General features: G+C 35.2%; 1 protein-coding gene across 5 annotated transcripts in view; it reads left to right on the plus strand.

The window, feature by feature from the left end:
- The window catches only part of ARID4A (AT-rich interaction domain 4A), a 62038-nt gene that overhangs the window by 19399 nt on the left and 22918 nt on the right, over nucleotides 1–19721 (plus strand). For all 5 annotated transcript variants that reach the window (NM_001256581.1, XM_005211824.5, XM_005211823.5 and 2 more), the window contains 7 exon segments: nucleotides 884–960; nucleotides 1346–1512; nucleotides 11589–11661; nucleotides 12804–12898; nucleotides 13052–13149; nucleotides 13859–14090; nucleotides 18766–19016. In NM_001256581.1, coding sequence (NP_001243510.1) covers nucleotides 884–960; nucleotides 1346–1512; nucleotides 11589–11661; nucleotides 12804–12898; nucleotides 13052–13149; nucleotides 13859–14090; nucleotides 18766–19016 — 993 coding nt within the window.

Genomic DNA, 19721 nt, shown 5'->3' on the forward strand with positions numbered 1-19721 from the left:
GGAAAAAATGGAAATTAGGACTTTATTTTTAAAAGCTTAATCATTTTATGAATCTGAGAAGTTATTACCTAAAATCTTTTCGATTTTTATAATGTAGGTAGGTTATTTTTTACTTGAAATTTTTATATAGAACTGAATGTGAGAAGAATATTTTTAAAGTTTTTAAATGAAGTACAGTATTGATTTTCTCCCTAATTGTAAGAATTCTATATTTTTATCATGTGTACCATTTCATATAATGAAAAATGCAATTTACTTTTAATGGGATTTATATTACTAGAATAATTATTTTGAGTTTTTTCTGATTAAAAGTCATATTTTGAACTCCAATAAAATTTAATTTTAAAAAAAGTCAGATTTTTTAGAAGCCTTCCTTAACCTCAACTTTGCTTGTTTTCTAAAAAAGGGTAGAATTATCTGTTTATTGAGTTGTGATTCTCTGTGAAAAATTTGATACCATAATGTATCTTACAATGATAAAATATTTTAATATTACCTTCTGTTGAATTTTTCTTACTAAATGGCATAGTAAATTTGAGAAATATGAAAGATCAAAATAGTATAAGGAAAGTACCATGCTGATTGAACCACCCCATTCTGTGTGCAAGAAGGTTGCATAAATAGAAATATTACAAATGTGAGGCTCTCAAATTAGTGTACTTTGAGTATGTGCATCTTTAGAATTAATATATTAGCTTTGCCTATATTACCTCTTGCCCTTTTTTTTTTAAGAATTGGGATATACATGGTCTTTTTAAAATAATTTATAGGTAAAGTAATTTTGATTTTGAGATTTATATTTTCTAGGTGTTAACATGACTATTTAAGTGATAATTCTTATTTAATAATGGTTTCCCTCCCATTTATTCTTCTCTTAAATTAGTTATTCTATAGCAAGAAAGGATATCAAGGAAGTAGACATTCTCAATCTGCCTGAATCTGAGCTCTCTGCTAAACCAGGTAAAAAAAGGATGACTCAGTCTATTATTTCATAGTGTGACACTCTAAATGGCAAATTTAGTGACTAAAACAAGACAATATTTTCTGGCACCATTTGAGCTGTTTTGAGTTGTTATCTGTTCTTCTTTGATGCCTTTTTTAGTTTCTAGATAAAGCATTTGACCTGTACTTTTTATGTTTTACCATGAACATTTCTGACAGTATTCTCTAGAGAAAAATAAACATTAATATAATACTGTAACTTATGAAATATATTTAGATTTACTGTATCATTTTAGAAGTAACAGCTGAATTTGAATCCAAATCTTCTGACTCTGAATGTCATGGCTTTCTATTCTATGATGCTAATTGCATAACAAATGCTGAAATACATTTTTACTTTTAGGGCTGCAGAAAGCAAGCATCTTCTTAAAAACTAGAGTTGTTCCTGATAATTGGAAAATGGATATAAGTGAAATCCTTGAATCATCCAGTAGTGATGATGAAGATGGCCCAGCTGAAGAAAATGAAGAAGAGAAGGAAAAGGAGGCCAAAAAGGAAGAAGAAGAGATGGTAGGTGAAATTTCATGTTTGTAACATATACCAACAGTTTAATACTCTATAAAAATAATCAGTTCAGTCGCTCAGTCGTGTCCGACTCTCTGCGACCCCATGAATCGCAGCACGCCAGGCCTCCCTGTCCATCACCAACTCCTGGGGTTCACTCAGACTCAGGTCCATCGAGTCAGTGATGCCATTCAGCCATCTCATCCTCTGTCGTCCCCTTCTCCTGCCCCTAATCCCTCCCAGCATCAGAGTCTTTTCCAGTGAGTCAATTCTTCGCGTGAGGTGGCCAAAGTACTGGAGTTTCAGCTTTAGCATCATTTGTTCCAAAGAAATCCCAGGGCTGATCTTCTTCAGAATGGACTGGTTGGATCTTCTTGCAGTCCAAGGGACTCTCAAGAGTCTTCTCCAACACCACAGTTCAAAAGCATCAATTCTTCGGCGCTCAGCCTTCTTCACAGTCCAACTCTCACATCCATACATGACCACAGGAAAAACCATAGCCTTGACTAGATGGACCTTTGTTGGCAAAGTAGTGTCTCTGCTTTTGAATATGCTATCTAGGTTGGTCATAACTTTCCTTCCAAGGAGAAAGCGTCTTTTAATTTCATGGCTGCAGTCACCAGCGATATTTTCCCTGTGGTTAGATTGTTTATTTGTTGCTGTCTTTTTCTAGCTCAGCTTTATTTGAAGGAGGAGGATCTTCATGGCTTTCAGCTTAGTAGGCAAATCAGAACTAATTTTTAGTGGGTAAGAGATTACAGGAGCTTCCCAGGTGGCGCTAGTGGTAAAGAACCTGCCTGCCAATGCAGGAGACAAGAGACATGGGTTCAATCCCTGGGTCAGGAAGATCCCCTGGGGAAGGGCACAGCAACCCACTCCAGTATTCTTGCCTAGAGAATCCCATGGACAGAGGAGCCTGGCAGGCTACAGTCCAGTCCATAGGGTCACACAGAGTTGGACACAACTGAAGCAACTTAACACACACATAAGAGATTACATAGAAGAACTTTTCAGGATAAATGAGCAACAAGTGCATTTATTAACATCTTTTCCAAATAACCGTGGAGGAAGACAGTGTACCTTTTAGGTATATTCCATGTGTTAGTTAACTCATTTAAATTACTGCTAGATGGAGTGACTGTTACTATTCTACTTTAAAGAGAAAAGTGAGAGTCAGAAAGGTTAAGTAACTTTCCCAAGATGGCAGAGCTCAAATGTGGAGAACAGAGATTTGAACCCAGGTCTGCTTTGTCTGAACTTTGAAATCTCAACTCTTTTAGACATTTCACAGTATCTCAAGGATAATGGGGATTAAAAAAATCGTATCTAAACTGAAAGAATATTTTGTTTGGCAGTTGAATAAATCATAGAGAAGATTCAGATTCTGTTTTATAAGTGTTAATGGTTTTCTTTGTAATATCACTGTGTTCTTGAGAATGTATATGTAATTGTAGGAAATCATTCATGAAGGTCCACATAATTGCTTACATGAATATTGTCGTCTATTTGTTCAACAATGTTTTGCTAAGTGATATAAACTATTCAGTATATTTTTGGCTGTTTTGAGGTAAAGGGGCTTGGTGGCAGACAAAGAGAACGAGTTTATTGAAAAAGAAGACCTATTTGAGCATCAAAAATATTTGCTTGGAAAACATGGAGTGCTCGTTTCTTTTTAGCATACACAAATATGAATTTATAAAGCAAAATGAGTATACTTTTGTGTGATATAGGGTATACGGTATTTCTTTCCTTTTACTTCCCCTGCAGTATTTGGTTTTTTGCACTCTGAAATCAGAATGGCGGTTCATACTTACAGGCTGCCTACAGAGTTGCCATAGTAACGTGCTGTTGGTTTTAAGTGAGCATGCTCGGAAAGACAGGAAGGTTTTGCAGAGGCTTGGCAGGTTGCCAATGGAGGTTTGCCAGATGCTTTGAAATGGGCTGTCTTTCTTTTCCTTTCATGTAATGTCTGATTTTTATGTGGAAGAGAATGTAAGTAGTGCTGTATAACCCTGCGGATGCTATGCCCTAAGAGGGAAAGCAAATATTTGCAAGTCAGACTGAAAGATGTTCAGACACTGTACTGATTAAGTAGAAGGAGAATCTAACCATTTTGCATGTGAAAGAAAATGCAGCATATAGGTAAGATTTTTTTTTATATGTTACCATTTTGATTGCCAAAAATGAGGTTAAATAAGAATTTTAGATATTGATGATGTGGCTGATATGGTAGGACTCGTAACTGAGCTTAATTGTTTCATGTAAAAGAGACAGTAGGAATCTATTTTTAGAATATTAGAGGATGAAGGCTATTTTTCTGAAACATAAGATAGATTTTGAAATGAAAATGCTAATGACAGTTTGGCAAAATTCAGGATTTAAAGTCTAAATATTAAATGTGATTTTTGTATTTTTATCTGTATTTATTTATAGATTATATGTTTTCAAGGTAAATAGGCCACATTTTCAGGGTGTGAACTGTTGCAGTCTGGGTTTGCCTTTTTTTTTTTTTTTTTTTTTAAACATTCAAGTTAGGATCTTATATTGGAAAATACTGAAATACATTAGTCTCTTTATTTTTGTTAATACTTTTAATTGGTATCCCTTTCAAAATGCAATTTCCCTACTCCCTCCCTCCCCCTCTCCCCAAAAAAACCCTGAAATTTTAAACAAAGAGGTTTAAAAAGGCTTTGTAGTAAGGTTAAAGATGATGGCCATAAAATAGTAAGTAATAAATAGTGTTCTTATTATAGCTATTAATTTCATAAAGGTCATAATGTTTTATTTAAGCTGTGAGTAAATGTTAGTAAAAAAGACTAAGAGCAGAGGCAGGCTACCTATTGTTTGCAGGTAGTAAGTAAAGAAATTTAAAAAGGTAAGGACCTTTGTAAGGAGAATGTCTTCTTAAAATCTATTACTTAAATTATGAACCTGTTAAAATTAAGTGAACCAAGATGCTTTTCGTCTACTGAAAAAGAAAAAGCAAAATCACAAAATGTGGTTACTGATTATATGATAATTTAAAACTATATTTCATATTTTAATTTTCTTAGCATATGCTTTATTGTATTGCCTAATGAAACTAATTTCTTCATTTTCTGTGGCTATACAAGTAGATTTTCTTGTGAGATTTTGGTTGCTTTGGGAAAAAAAATCAGCTGCATTTCATGCTCTTGGATTTAAGATTTGGATGCTGAATCATTCTAACCTGTCTTGAACAGTAATTTTTAAAATTTGATGTATTGTAAAACTGAAAAGCATTTTAATCTGTATTTAGCAAAGGAAAAAAGTGGGTATGGTATGAAAGGGAATTAAAATCTGATAAGCCAGGGCCTACCTGGCTTAGTCATTATAGGCCTTTACTACATGAGTGAGGCTAGGCTGTTACATTACATTGTATTTCATTCTTCCAAAATTTAGTTATACTGTGCTTTTCATGAAGATTTAATATTGCTTCACAATGATAAAAAAGAGCTTTTATAACCACTATAACAGTACTTTAGCCTGCCATTTGGTGTTTGTAAATTTTATGCAGTAGAATCAAACAAGTGTTAGACACTTCTGCAGCGCTAATGGGCAGTGGACCTTGTTTTTATATTTGATACTTTGAGTGCCCTAACATTGCCTTAATAAGGAAATTTGAGATTTACCATGGAGGAGCATCTTTTTTACTTAATATTATTTTGAATTTCTGAGCATTAGTGGTTTAGGATTTGAGTACAAGATACATATTTCATGCTTGAGGCTTGAGGAAGAGGCTTGAGAGTCTGATAGGAAGTTTTGATGACTTTAACTTATTGATAATTATATTGAAAAAGATTCTGAAGAATATTTTTGTGGGTATTATATTAGAAAAGATATTACTGAATTTCCTTTTGAATTTTGAAACTGAAAAGTCAGTGTAAACATAAACAATGATATCAGGTATTCATATACTCCTGATTTATATTCACTTTGGATCAATGTAGGACAGTTGTCTAAGAATAAAATAAATAGGTGATTGTTTAGAAGACTGAATTTGACTAGTCTTAGCTCTTTTATCCTTTTGATTTGCTATAGGTAGGCTTATATGTTGGAACCTCCCAAAAATCTTCTCTGCTTTCATACTTAGGAATGAAAATTTGAATTTAGTGAATTTTTATAAAAAATGCTCTTTTTTGTTTAGAAGTATTGATTCACATTTTTCCAATTGTTGAATTTCTAAAAATCACTGTTATTTTTAATTCCTAGGATTATATTCCGTTATTATAAAAATCATAAGTGCCTGATTTTTTTAATTCATGGAAATTTGAATACTTAAATCAAGTGTTATTTGTGTGTGTTTATGCCTTTTTTAGATAAACTGTAAAGGCATTTATTAGTGATCATTCAAGATCACTTTAGGTATAAACCTATAGTAAATGCTTGATAACTCAGAAAAATACTATTAAATCAATAAAATTGATAGAAAAATATAAAGGTAGTGTTACTATTTTAGGTATATCTAATAACTACAGCTGTCAACTAAGTATTTTTAAGCAAGTGTTATAAAGCCAATTTTCAGTAAATAAGTGAAATTTTAGCTTGCATTCAAATATAACTTATTTGCTAAAGTTTAGCCTATTAAATAAGCAAGCAAAAATGACCTAATGTATTTAGCGAAACCTTTTTTTCACAGTGCTAGTATAAAACTCTAACCAAATTAGAATCACCTAATCAGATTAATGAGGATTGCACATTTGTACACACAAATACTGCTACATTTTTATGCATTTATAAAAAAATGTCTTATAGTTACGGTAGTATAACTGACTTTAAAGCCTTAGATTTAATAGCATCCGAACCACAGCTTGATGACTGAAAGTAAGATGAGTGAACCTTTTCAAATAGGGTGGGAGAAATTACTAATTTGTTATATAGGCAAGTGGTTGTTAAACTGTTTTCTGAAATTATGAAACAGTGTCTTACTACATAATGAATGTATCATGCATGATATGTGGTTTTTGAAATTTTCTATTTAAGTGTACCCTACAGAGAAGAATGATAACGACTGTAATTTATCATTAACAAATTTCCTTAGGCCTTCAACACTGTTAGTCAGTTCTCAGTTTCTATAATCATTGTCTCCTTTATGCCAACAACCCTACCCCTACTCCGGTCACTTAGGAAAGAGATTAGGAACTTCACACTGGGAGCCAGCTCTAAACCGTGCCTGCCTGCTCTTCTTTCCTTAATGTACAGTTAATAATATGTTGTCCTCTTCTGTAAGATGAGTCCCTCTTTTTATGGGATCTCATAAGAAGGGATCTCATTCCCTTCTTCCTTGTCTTAGCCTGTGATGTATCCCTTTTCTTCCCAGCATCTTTTTATCTATTCCTTTCTCTTATTCTTCTTATCAGCCTTTTAAAACGTGCTTACATCTCTTCCAGCCTTCTGGAAACTGCCCAGACTCCTTCCATCAACCCCTCCACCTTATGGCCAGATTGCTCAGAGTTATATACACTGTGCTGTTTTCCTGTAATGCCTCTTGTACTTCACCACACCTAAAACAACTTTATTGAGGTCACTAGTGACCTCCAACAAATTTTTGTGCCAAGTTCAACAAATTTTTGTGCCAAGTCCAACAAAGTTTTGTCATGATTTCATTTGACTCCTTAGTAGTATTCAGCATCTTTGACTTGCCTGCCTTCTAAAATCACCTGACATACATGATATTACATTTTTTTCTTGTTTTGTTGTTCATTGTCATTTAGTTGTTAAGTCACGTTCAACTTTGCGACCCCATGGACTGCAGCACACCAGGCTCCTCTGTCCTTCACTATCTCATGGAGTTTGCTCAAATTCTTTCATTTCTGGTTGACTTCCTAACTAAATGATGTACTGACTGCAAATCTATACGTGCATCAAAGATGTCCCATGTCCTTTTTAAAATTAATTTTTATTGGAGTGTAGTTGCTTTACAATGTTATATTAGTTTCTGCCTTTATATCTCTTCTTAGAAGCTCCAGACGTTTCTATTAAACTTTCAATGAGGATTTCTTCATATTTTGTAAGTCCTCAGACTCAATATGTGCAAGACTGTACTCATCTTTTCCCCAAAATCTATCCTTTCCCTGTTTGTTCCTAATTCATTTGAATGGAAGCACCATTCACCCAATTACTCAAGCTAGATAAATGAAAGTCACCTTAATCTTCTCACTCTTGCCTCTTTCTAGTCTGTCACCCTAGTCTAAGCCACTCTTCTCTTTCAACTTAGCTAGACTGCTACAATAGCAACTTGTTCTTCCACATCTCTCCGTGCTTTGCCTACTCCAATCTGTTCTCTGTACTGCATTGAAGTGGGTTTTTTAAAACTAAGTATATAAAAATGTGATTCCTCTTGGAATAAATTAAATTTAGGACACAAAATAATAAAACTAAATGCCAGTCATTGATGATAAAATTGTGACTAAAATCAGCTTGTCTTTAACCTCATGGAATTTATTGAGTATTTTAACACATTGAAACTTTGAGGAGTACAAACACTCAGCGTTTACACCTCTCTCTCACTCTCCTGCGTGCTCTCTTACTCTTTCTTTCAGGGGAGGGGTCATCTTTCCATCATCAGGTGGCAAGACTAATTCAGGCATTGATTTTCCTCATTGAGGACTGTGACAGTAGCTCCCGTTTCCCTTCCAATCCATCAAACTTATTCTTGGCAGAGAACTTTTAAAAATATAACTCTGACCTAATTCTTATTTAGCTCTCTCAAACCTCGTATCTACGCTCAGTGTCCAATTCTGATTCTCTAGTATATCATCTAACAAACCATATCATGACATGTCACATTTTGTTGAATTGACTGGTTTTATATTTCTCCACCTCCTGCCAGACTTGAGGCCCCAAAGTGGAAGGCCGAAAGTGCCTTCTCATTTTAATTGTGGTAGAAGTCTGTGATTCATCATGATCAAAAATGTTTGAGCTGAATTTGAGGACATACTATCCAAAATTAGAAATTTCATAAAATAATAGTAGATAGGGTTTCCCTGATGGCTCAGCAGTAAAGAATCCACCTGCAGTGTGAGAGATGACGGTCTGATCCCTGGATCAGGAAGATCCCCTAGAGGAGGAAATGGTAACCTGCTCCAGTATTCTTGCCTGAAAAATCCTATGGACAGAGTAGCCTGGCACACTACAGTCCAAAAGGTCACAAAGAGTTGGACACAACTGAGTGAGCACACATATAGATACACAGCTACCTGTAATACCAGGTAGAGTGGCTATTGCTACTAACTAAAATTGTAAGTTTCTGGAAATTATGAACATATTCATGCCTCTTCTATATCCTTAACTCTCTTTTGCTGACATTTTACTGGATGCATAGTTAGCTTCACATGTTTGACTAAATTAAGGGAAGAAAGCTCATCAGCAGTCTCGTGTACTCTACCTCCCATTATTACGACTCCAACTCCAAAACCCTTGAGGGATGCAGCACCCTCTGGCTCCTGACCAGGAGATAGACCCTGTAGGTGTGAGAATACTGTGAGCAGAGAAAGCACACTGTGATAGCAAACACAAGTCCTAATATTCTAGTCTTAAAGGCAGAGTCTTCTAGTTGGAGACATTGTTTTTCTACTGTATGCAATTTTACTCTAAGGTGACTAACACGATAGCTAATTTTTAAAAAGTGATTGTGTAAGAAATTACTTATTAGATTAAGAAATTTTGATTTTTGCAAAGACCCATCAGGTAAATTTAAAACTCTGTGTATAGCCTCATCTTATATTTTTTAATTGAAATAAATTTTCTCTCAGGCAGTTGCTTTTAACTTAAATTCTTTATTCATTTATATCTTGTTTTAGGGCCATGGTTTCTCATGGACATAAACCACTCTTAATAGTCACTAACTTTTAATTCCAATAAATTTAAATTATTGACTTTTTATCTATAAAGCTATATTCTTCAGCATTAAAAATTTATAAAATGTTTGGTAAAACCTTAATAAATGTCAAATTTGCATTTGATGGGTTCATTTTATTTACTAGCTTTTAGGAGAAACTTTGGTTTCAAATCAATGTTTTTTTTAAAAAAAGTTTTTGCTTTTTACATGTACTGGATACAACAGTCTTTAAATTCTGTAGGATGATAAATACTAAAAATGAGGTATTAGTCTGAGGAGAGACTATTATGATTATGAGGGACAGCCAAAGCATAGAGCCAGTCTGTTATAAGTTGTTTTTGTTTTTCCCCATACCAGAATTCCTTAAAATTCACATCTGAAATAATTCATAGGCTGCCAGATTACTCAGTTGAGTTAACTCATTGGCAGTTGTTTTAATAACCTTGCAAAGGGGGCTTCCCTGGTGGTTAGTGGTGAAGAGTCCATCTGCCAATGCAGGAGACATGGGTCCAGTCCCTGATCCAGGAAGATCCCACATACTGTGGAGCAACTAAGCCCATACCCCACAAGTACTGAGTGTTTCGTGCTCTAGAGCCTGGGAGCCCCAACCGCTGAGCCCACGTGCCACGACTACTGAAGCCCGTGTGCCCTAGAACCCATGCTCTGCAACAGTAGAAGTCACTGCAATGAGAAGCTTGTGCACTGCAACTACAGAAAAGCCTGTGTAGCAACAAAAACTTAGTACAGCCAGAAATAAATAAATTGAAAAACAAAAACTTGAAAAAGCAAAATTTTTTAATTTACTTGGGGAAAAATTGCCACCTGTTGGTTTGAGCATTTAGTATAGTAAACACCTCTGTTAACTCTGTAGTGATTATAAAGTCTGTATATTGCTAATTTTTGAGGCTTACTAGAACTTTGACTTAAGTTTCTTTATATTTTTATTAAAGTGAAACTACTCCAATGTTAGAAATCTTTCTTAATGTAATAAAAGAAAAAAACGAGATTGTACTAAAAGATCTTACTCCGTTTCTCTTGACTGCCTGATGCTTTTTAAAAATTATATATTTTAATTGACCTAGATGGCATCATTTTTTAAAATAGATTTTAATCAACTACATATTTATTGACCTTGGCTATATTATTAGCTATTAAATTTTTTTGAAAATACATGACTTTAATGGGCTTATTGCTCTTTGAACTTGTGAAGTCTCAATGTTTATTGCTTGACACTGCCTTTGCCTTGAGTATGGCTTTGAATTCTTTTGGAACACAAAAATAGTGGTACTCTGAAATTAAATTATGATTTATATGGAAGAAATATATATATATATGTTTTCTTAATTTTCCCAAATACCAGTTTTTAAGTAGTCTATCAGAAAGGGAAATATTTTATTAAAACCCATAATCCATTTGTCTGTATAAGAAGAAATTATTAGGTTTCTATAATTAGTAAAACATAACAAACAAATAGGTATTTGTAGGAATAGTTGTTTCTGCATGAATGTTTCCATTAGTTTTTCTTTTTTTTCCATAGAGCTCAATTTTAGTATGTATTTAGTTTCTGTCCCTAAGAAATAATGTTCATTGTTCTATTTTAAGGGGTTGCAAAGTCAACTACAGAGGCCATGCATGAAAGACAAATGAGAAAAGCAGGCTACTGTGAAGCAAGAGGGGCTGGTGGAGTCTGAGACAAAATAAAATTTATGTGGCTCATTTAAGTTTCTCTAAAACATTGTGCTATCCAAACAAATAACCTTTGCCATGTGACTTTTCTGCCTCTAGTTTATATTCAACAGTAACAAGTTTAATGTATGTGGATTACTTGAAAGTATCATGTTTGTAATTATTATGCTCACCTATCAATATATTCACTCAGAACACATGGTATTTTGAGGATTTTTTTAAAAAACAACAAATGAGGTAAAAATACTCTCAGTCCATTCCAGAACCTTTTCCGCATGGCTAACCTTAGTCCCCATGGTTATAATTGAAGGGAAGTTTCAAGTGATAGATTGGGTAAAGAGTAGAGACTGTGTATCTTGACAGTTGCATCAAACTAGCTGTATCAAAGTATGAATTAAAATCTGACATAGGATTTTGAAAAAAATTCATATTTTCTGGGTTCAGTAAAATTTGGGGTTCACAAAACAAAAAATAAAAAAGAGGACAGTATATCCTCCTTTTGTTCGTTGTTGTATATATTTATGTTTTACCTTTGCAGCCTGAGGAAGAACCTGATCCTGAAGAGAGGGACAACTTCCTCCAACAGCTTTATAAGTTTATGGAAGACAGAGGTATTTTCATGCTTATTATTTAAAAATAGACATTTCTAGGAATTCCCTGACAGTCCAGTGTTTAGGACATGGTGCTTTTGCTGTCATGGGCCCAAGTTCAATCCCTGATCTGGGAACTAGTGCAGCATCATGTCCCCCCAACCCAAAAGGTAGACTTTTTTTTTTTTTTTTTTACTGTTTTATGTTCTATGTTTATATATCATTTTTGCTTAAAGCATGGGTATATGGATTTGTATTTTTAGCCTAAGGATCAATTATAGCTGATAATAGTAATTAAGTATTGGGAATAAAGACATCTACTTTATTACTACTACTGTTAGTACTACTAGTATCTATTTTGAGTACAAATAGATACTACAACTACTAATATCTATTTTGAGTACAAATGTAGAGGAAAAGTAGTTGTAATGTAGTTAAATTTTATCTCCTTGAGACTTATAAAACCAGAAAATATTATAATAATAATTGAGTAATAGAAAGTGAACAATCATAATGTAAATCTACATACCCATTATTTACTAATGCTGTTTTTGTGGCAAGTAATCTAGTCTGACCCTTGGTCTCAACAAATTAAACATAACGGATTAGCTCCTATCTAAATAGAGAAGGATTTCTTCTAATAAAGTTAGAAGAAATAGAGCCTTTATAAATCATAGTTCGTGATATTACATCAGTCCTTGGAAATCCTCAGATACATTGGTCCTAGACATTTTGTGGCCTTCAGAAATGATCCTTCAGATTACTACCAACAGTCTTAACATTTGTGTTAAAGCAGTAAAAATGAAACCATGGCCTAAAATGTGCCCTTTTCATTGTGTGTGTTTTTGCCCAGGCTTCTTGAAGCAGCAGCATTATTGGCTACACCTTGCAGGCCCAAGGTTTGATTCAGTTTTATCCAAATTCAGTGGCAGTTAGAGAGGTGATTTTACTAGTTCTGGAAGTATAATAAATCTAAAGATCACCACAATGCTGTATAAAGAATATAGAGAATATTTTGTGTTGTCTTACCTAATTTGAGCATCTTTAAAATATATGCCTCTGATTAATGATATTTGGAAAATTAGAAATTGATAAGCTTTGTTTTCAACTTAGTATTTTCCATTGAAATTAACATTGTATTTTGGCTCTTCAATATTAAAAAGGTACTCCAATCAACAAACCACCTGTTTTGGGCTATAAAGATCTCAACCTCTTCAAGCTCTTCAGACTGGTTTATCATCAAGGTGGATGTGACAGTGTAAGTAAGACTGTAATGAAAATTAAAATTGTCTAGTGTTGGACTGTTATATGTACTTTAGGTAATAAACACATTTTCTTAATGAACATAGAATATTAGTATAAAGATTATTTCCCTTTGCAAACGTTAACAAATAAAAACTTAATTTTCCAGATTGATAGTGGTGCTGTATGGAAGCAAATTTATATGGACCTTGGCATTCCTATTTTGAATTCAGCTGCTTCCTACAATGTAAAAACTGCTTATAGAAAGTAAGTAGTATAGTTTATTCATCAAAGAATACATAATTACAAGGAATATTTTCCATTTAATTTGTTAACAGTTAAATAAGAACACATCAAAGAACATTAAAGTTAGAGAAGGTACATAAAAAGGTTTAGTTTAGTGGATACTGTGATTGAAAGTTCAGTTCAGTTCAGTCGCTCAGTCATGTCTGACTCTTTGCAAACCCATGAATCGCAGCACTCCAGGCCTCCCTGTCCATCACCAACTCCCGGAGTTCACCCAGACTCACATCCATCGAGTCAGTGATGCCATCCAGCCATCTCATCCTCTGTTGTCCCCTTCTCCTCCTGCCCCCAATCGCTCCAGTGCCACAAGTCTGCTTTACTCCATTTTTCATGTTTGGATTTTGTTTTCAAAATTAGAGATACAGGCAGTATCTTTAATTGTCTGAAATTACATGTTATAGAATTGTATCTTTTATAGTGAACAGCCTTCATATTAAAACTATGATAGCTGTGTTCCATTATCACAAGCTCAGATTTTTCAGGAAAGAAATTTTATTTTCTGGTCAGTATTTCTACTATCCTATATAAAACACCAAGAAACCAGTAACAGGAAAAGTACTTTGTATTAAAAGGCTTGAGTTTTACTTTTCAAAAAATATTTGTTTAATATATAGTTCTCAAGTTAAATATAATGACTAATATTTCTTAAAATGAAATATCATTTGTTTAGGTATCTCTATGGTTTTGAGGAGTACTGCCGTTCTGCAAATATTCAGTTCAGAACTATTCACCACCATGAACCAAAAGTAAAAGAGGAAAAAAAAGACTTAGAAGAATCCATGGAAGAGGCTCCAAAAGTAGATCAAGAAATGCCTTTAGTAGAAGTGAAGAGTGAACCTGAGGAAAATATTGATTCAAACAGTGAAAGTGAAAGAGAAGAAGTAGAATTAAAATCTCCAAGGGTGAGTACTTAATACTAATTTTATCTATTTTTTTAAGCATTATTTTAGTCTTTTTAATATGGGCGATTTCAGATATATACAAAAATACTCCTATGAACCTAGTTTATTTTGTAGTATTTAGTTATGCTTCAGCCAGGCTAGCTTCACTCCCTTTCTCTAAATATATCACATATTATTTCTTTTACCTTAAAAACCATTCCTTCTCTTGTTCTCTATTTATATCTGTTCAAGCCATTCTCAAGTGAGGTCAGTCTCAAATATTCACTTCCTTTGAGTCTTTTACTAACGTGTCACCTCACTGAAGCAAATCCTGGTCAAGCATGTCTGCTCAGTCACTGAGTCGTGTCCAACTCTTTGTGATCTCATGTTTAGGTCTGCCAGGGTCCTCTGTCCATGGGATTCTCCAGGCAAGAATACTGGAGCAGGATGCCATTTCCTCCTCCAGGGTATCTTCCCAACCCAAGGATCAAACCAGCATCTCCTCCTTTGACAGGTGTATTCTTTTACCACTGAGCCACCTGGGAAGCCCCTATCCTGTTCAATCCCTCTAATGTTGCTTTGTCTGTAATTTACTTATTTATTCTGTTTATTATTTATTGTTTCTTTTACCATACTCTGGACTAGAATCACACTCCACAACAGCAGGGATTAGTGTTATTCCATTCGTTCAGAGATCCCAGGCATCTAGAATAGTGCCTTGCACATATTAAGGACTTACTAGATGGTTGAGTGAATGAATCTCCTGTTTATAATACCTGTGTCCTCAGCCAGGTGGGATCTTTGCTTTCTCTTTACTTACTCCACAACACACTGTACAGCTCTTGTGGCAGTTTTTCATGCCCTGCCTTCTTTCCTAGTCACATGCATCCTGGTTTTATCTTCTAACTCTGCTCTTCCTCTCCATTAATATATAATTCAAGTCAGGAATTGTCACCCACTGTTTTGATCATTGTCTGATGATGTCTACACAGTAGGTTTTATCAAATTTTAGAAGTAGAAAAAAAAATTTACCACATTGTGAAAGGAGTTCAGTTATTGTAATCAGATTAGATCAGATCAGTCGCTCAGTCGAGTCCAACTCTTTGCAACCCCATGAATTTCAGCACGCCAGGCCTCCCTGTCCATCACCAACTCCCAGAGTTCACTGAGCCTCACGTCCATCGAGTCAGTGATGCCATCCAGCCATCTCATCCTCTGTCGTCCCCTTCTCCTTGCCCCCAATCCCTCCCAGCATCAGAGTCTTTTCCAATGAGTCAACTCTTCGCATGAGGTGGCCAAAGTACTGGAGTTTCAGCTTTAGCATCATTCCTTCCAAAGAACACCCAGGACTGATCTCCTTCAGAATGGACTGGTTGGATCTTCTTGCAGTCCAAGGGACTCTCAAGAGTCTTCTCCAACACCACAGTTCAAAAGCATCAATTCTTCCGTGCTCAGCCTTCTTCACAGTCCAACTCTCACATCCATACATGACCACAGGAAAACCATAGCCTTGACTAGACGAACCTTTGTTGGCAAAGTAATTTCTCTGATTTTGAATATGCTATCTAGGTTGGTCATAACTTTCCTTCCAAGGAGTAAGCGTCTTTTAATTTCATGGCTGCAGTCACCATCTGCAGTGATTTTGGAGCCCAAAAAAATAAAGTCTGACACTGTTTCCCCATCTATTTCCCATGAAGTGAAGGGACCGGATGCCATGATCTTCGTTTTCTGAATGTTTTAATGTTTCTGAGCTTTAAGCCAGCTTTTTCACTCTCCACTTTCACTTTCATCAAGAGGCTTTTGAGTTCCTCTTCACTTCCTGCCATAAGGGTGGTGTCATCTGCATATCTGAGGTGATTGATATTTCTCCTGGCAATCTTGATTCCAGCTTGTGTTTCTTCCAGCCCAGCTTTTCTCATGCTGTACTCTGCATATAAGTTAAATAAGCAGGGTGACAATATACAGCCTTGACGTACTCCTTTTCCTATTTGGAACCAGTCTGTTGTTCCATGTCCAGTTCTAACTGTTGCTTCCTGACCTGCATACAAATTTCTCAAGAGGCAGGTCAGGTGTTCTGGTATTCCCATCTCTTTCAGAATTTCCCACAGTTTATTGTGATCCACACAGTCAAAGGCTTTGGCATAGTCAATAAAGCAGAAATAGATGTTTTTCTGGAACTCTCTTGCTTTCTCCATGATCCAGCAGATGTTGGCAATTTGATCTCTGGTTCCTCTGCCTTTTCTAAAACCAGCTTGAACATCTGGAAGTTCACGGTTCACATATTGCTGAAGCCTGGCTTGGAGAATCTTGAGCATGACTTTACTAGCGTGTGAGATGAGTGCAATTGTTCGGTAGTTTGAGCATTCTTTGGCATTGCCTTTCTTTGGGATTGGAATGAAAACTGACCTTTTCCAGTCCTGTGGCCAGTGCTGAGTTTTCCAAATTTGCTGGCATATTGAGTGCAGCACTTTCACAGCATTATCTTTCAGGATTTGGAATAGTTCAACTGGAATTCCATCACCTCCACTAGCTTTGTTCATAGTGATGCTTTCTAAGGCCCACTTGACTTCACATTCCAGGATGTCTGGCTCTATGTCAGTGATCACACCATCATGATTATCTGGGTCATGAAGATCTTTTTTGTACAGTTCTTATGTGTGTTCTTGCCATCTCTTCTTAATATCTTCTGCTTCTGTTAGGTCCATACCATTTCTGTCCTTTATTGTGCCCATCTTTGCATGAAATGTTCCTTGGTATCTCTGATTTTCTTGAAGAAATCCCTAGTCTTTCCCATTCTGTTGTTTTCCTCTATTTCTTTGCATTGATCGCTGAAGAAGGCTTTCTTATCTCTTCTTGCTATTCTTTGGAACTCTGCATTCAGATGTTTATATCTTTCCTTTTCTCCTTTGCTTTTCGCTTCTCTTCTTTTCACAGCTATTTGTAAGTGAAATTGTATTTAATAAAAGACACGACGAAGTCATCTCTTGTATTTGCTCAGAAACCATTTTTTAAAACTGTCCATTTTACTTAGTAAGTGGCACTTTCTGGTGAATTTCATGAAACCTCCAGAGTACTTTGTTTCTTTTCTTAATTTTTAAAGATTATGGTAAAGAAACATGACATTTGTCATCTTAACCATTTTTACATGCACAGTTCAGTGGCATTAACTACATTCATATTGTCTTATAACCATCACCATCATCTATCTCCAAAACTTTTTTCATCTTGGGAAATTGAAACTCGGCCTGTTGAAACTCCTCATTCTTCTCTTCCCCAGCCTCTGGTAACCATCAGTCTACTTTATGTCACTATGAATTTGACTACTCTGGATATCTCATATAAGTGGAATTAGATAGTACTTGTCCTTTTGTGACTGGTTTATTTCATTCAGCAGAAGGTCTTCAAGGTTCATCCATGTATGGATTAGAATTTCCTTCCTTTTTAAGACTGAATAATACCCCATTCTATGTATTGTGGACATACTTGCTTGTCATTACATAAAGAGCTTCCTCATCTTATGTAAAATATCTGCAGACTATTGCATAGTATTGATGTACCATAAATTTACCTTCCTCAAAATTTTCTCCAGTTTTTTATGATTACAGAAAGCACTGCAGTAAATATACTTACAAAAATGTCCTCCAAATTTATCTAAATATAGAGACTTGTAAAAATGTCCTCCTTATTTATCTGAATACAGACTTCTAAAAATGAGATTTCTGGGACAAAGGTACAAGTTATACAAATTTAAAATTTTATGGATAACAGATGCTTTCATTCATTTACCTACAAATTCTTAAAAGAGTACCTGCCCATGTGCCAGACACTGTTTAGATCTGAGGTTATAGACGTGAGTAAGACAAAGACCCTACACTCATGGAACTTAAGTTCTTTTTTTTCCCCCTACTGTTGATGTTCAAATAGTACATAGTCAGGAACTAGGCAAAACATTTGTTAAACTGAGATAATAATTGTAAAGTATTCTAGTGCTCCCAAAGTTGTTGGCTCTTTTTTTCCCTTTAATCCTCACTTTATTTCAAGTAGGGGGGAATTCTGCCAGTGTGCAGAAGTTGACTGGAAGGAGAATTTAGGAGAAAATGAAATGGCTCAACAGTTTCCTGGTCAGTTGAGCAGGCAACTAGAGACTGGATAACAGCTGCTGAGGTATTAACAAGTTACTGCTGGCCTAGTGAGCTCTCTAGATGCAAAGAAATAAGCTCACTTTTCGGGCATTAATACAATTCAGTTATTTTAAAATACAGTGATAATGTAAATTTTATCTTAGTAAACAATAGAGTTAGAGATGAAAGAACTTCCAGAAAATTAAGGGACTGATTTATTTTTCTTATTAACATATCATTGACACTTAGATAATTCTTAAAAATTTTTATTGTAGTCAAGAAGTATTAAAATGAGATAAAATAATATAGTGAACACAGGAGAAAATTTTTATTTTTCATGTAGTATGTAGCCAGGGGACGTGATAGATTTGGACATAAGTAATTTACACGGGTTGATTTTTTACTTTGAGAGGAAGCAAAAAGTACACAGGAGTTGACGGGTTATCAGTATCATGTCTCAAGCTAGAAAGAAGACTAGTCATTGCCATGATGGTTTAAGAAAAAGATAACATTTTTCTATATTTTTTTCCCCTTTGTAGTGATAATTCCTTTAAAGTTTTCATCCTTTCTACTAGGGACGAAGGAGAATTGCTCGAGATGCAAATTCTATTAAAAAGGAAATTGAAGAAGAAAAAACAGAAGACAAATTAAGAGAGAATGATACAGAAAATAAGGATGTAGATGATGACAGTGAAACTGCAGAGAAGAAGGAAAACGAACTACTACTGGGGAGAAAAAATACACCAAAGCAAAAGGAGAAGAAAATTAGAAAGCAGGAGGATTCTGACAAAGACTCAGAGGAAGAGGAAGAGAAAAGCCAAGAGAGGTACATTATCTTACGTTTGTTCTCCAGAAACGCCTGTCTGGGGTGCAGCAGCGCTCTGTTCCTGCTTAGAGGTTCAGGTTTGAGGGAATGCTTTCTTATTGGGACTTCCATTCCTCTTGTCTGATGAAGGTGAGACACATTGTGAAGATGATGTGTATCGCCTTTCGGAATTGGAGAATATACTGGTCGCACCATTTTAATAGCACTTGTGCCCTAAACAGTGGCCTCAAAGAAGGCTGCGCCACCCAGTCAAAAGAAAGGTCCTGCAGTTGACAGCAGGGAAGGGAGCTGGAGAAAAATGGAGGAAGTGGACAAGAGGAAACAGCGACAGCAAAAATTCCATTTTAAAAAAGGTACAATGTGGGAAAGCTAACAAACACATGGGTGCACAGTACTAGCAGATGTTTCTGTGTGTTAGCTTTATCTAAGACAGTTTTCTTTTCCAAGTTATTATATTAGAATAAGTGGCATGCACCCCTGATTCTAGTTTGGAAAATTCATTCTTGCCCCACATCACATTGAATTTTGGCTTTTTAATGTTCATCCTGTTTGCTGTTGAGTGAAAACTGTTGGTTTTTTTTCATGTATTATACACATATGGACTGAATTGACTTAAAAATAACCAGAGATTAGGCAGTCCAGCTAGATCATGGTAATGTCCAACTATGTTTAGTGGCCATTTCTTTATTGTCAAATGGATTTACT

The sequence above is a fragment of the Bos taurus genome, chromosome 10, assembly GCF_002263795.3.
Source record: "Bos taurus isolate L1 Dominette 01449 registration number 42190680 breed Hereford chromosome 10, ARS-UCD2.0, whole genome shotgun sequence".
NCBI classification, from domain to species: domain Eukaryota; kingdom Metazoa; phylum Chordata; class Mammalia; order Artiodactyla; family Bovidae; genus Bos; species Bos taurus.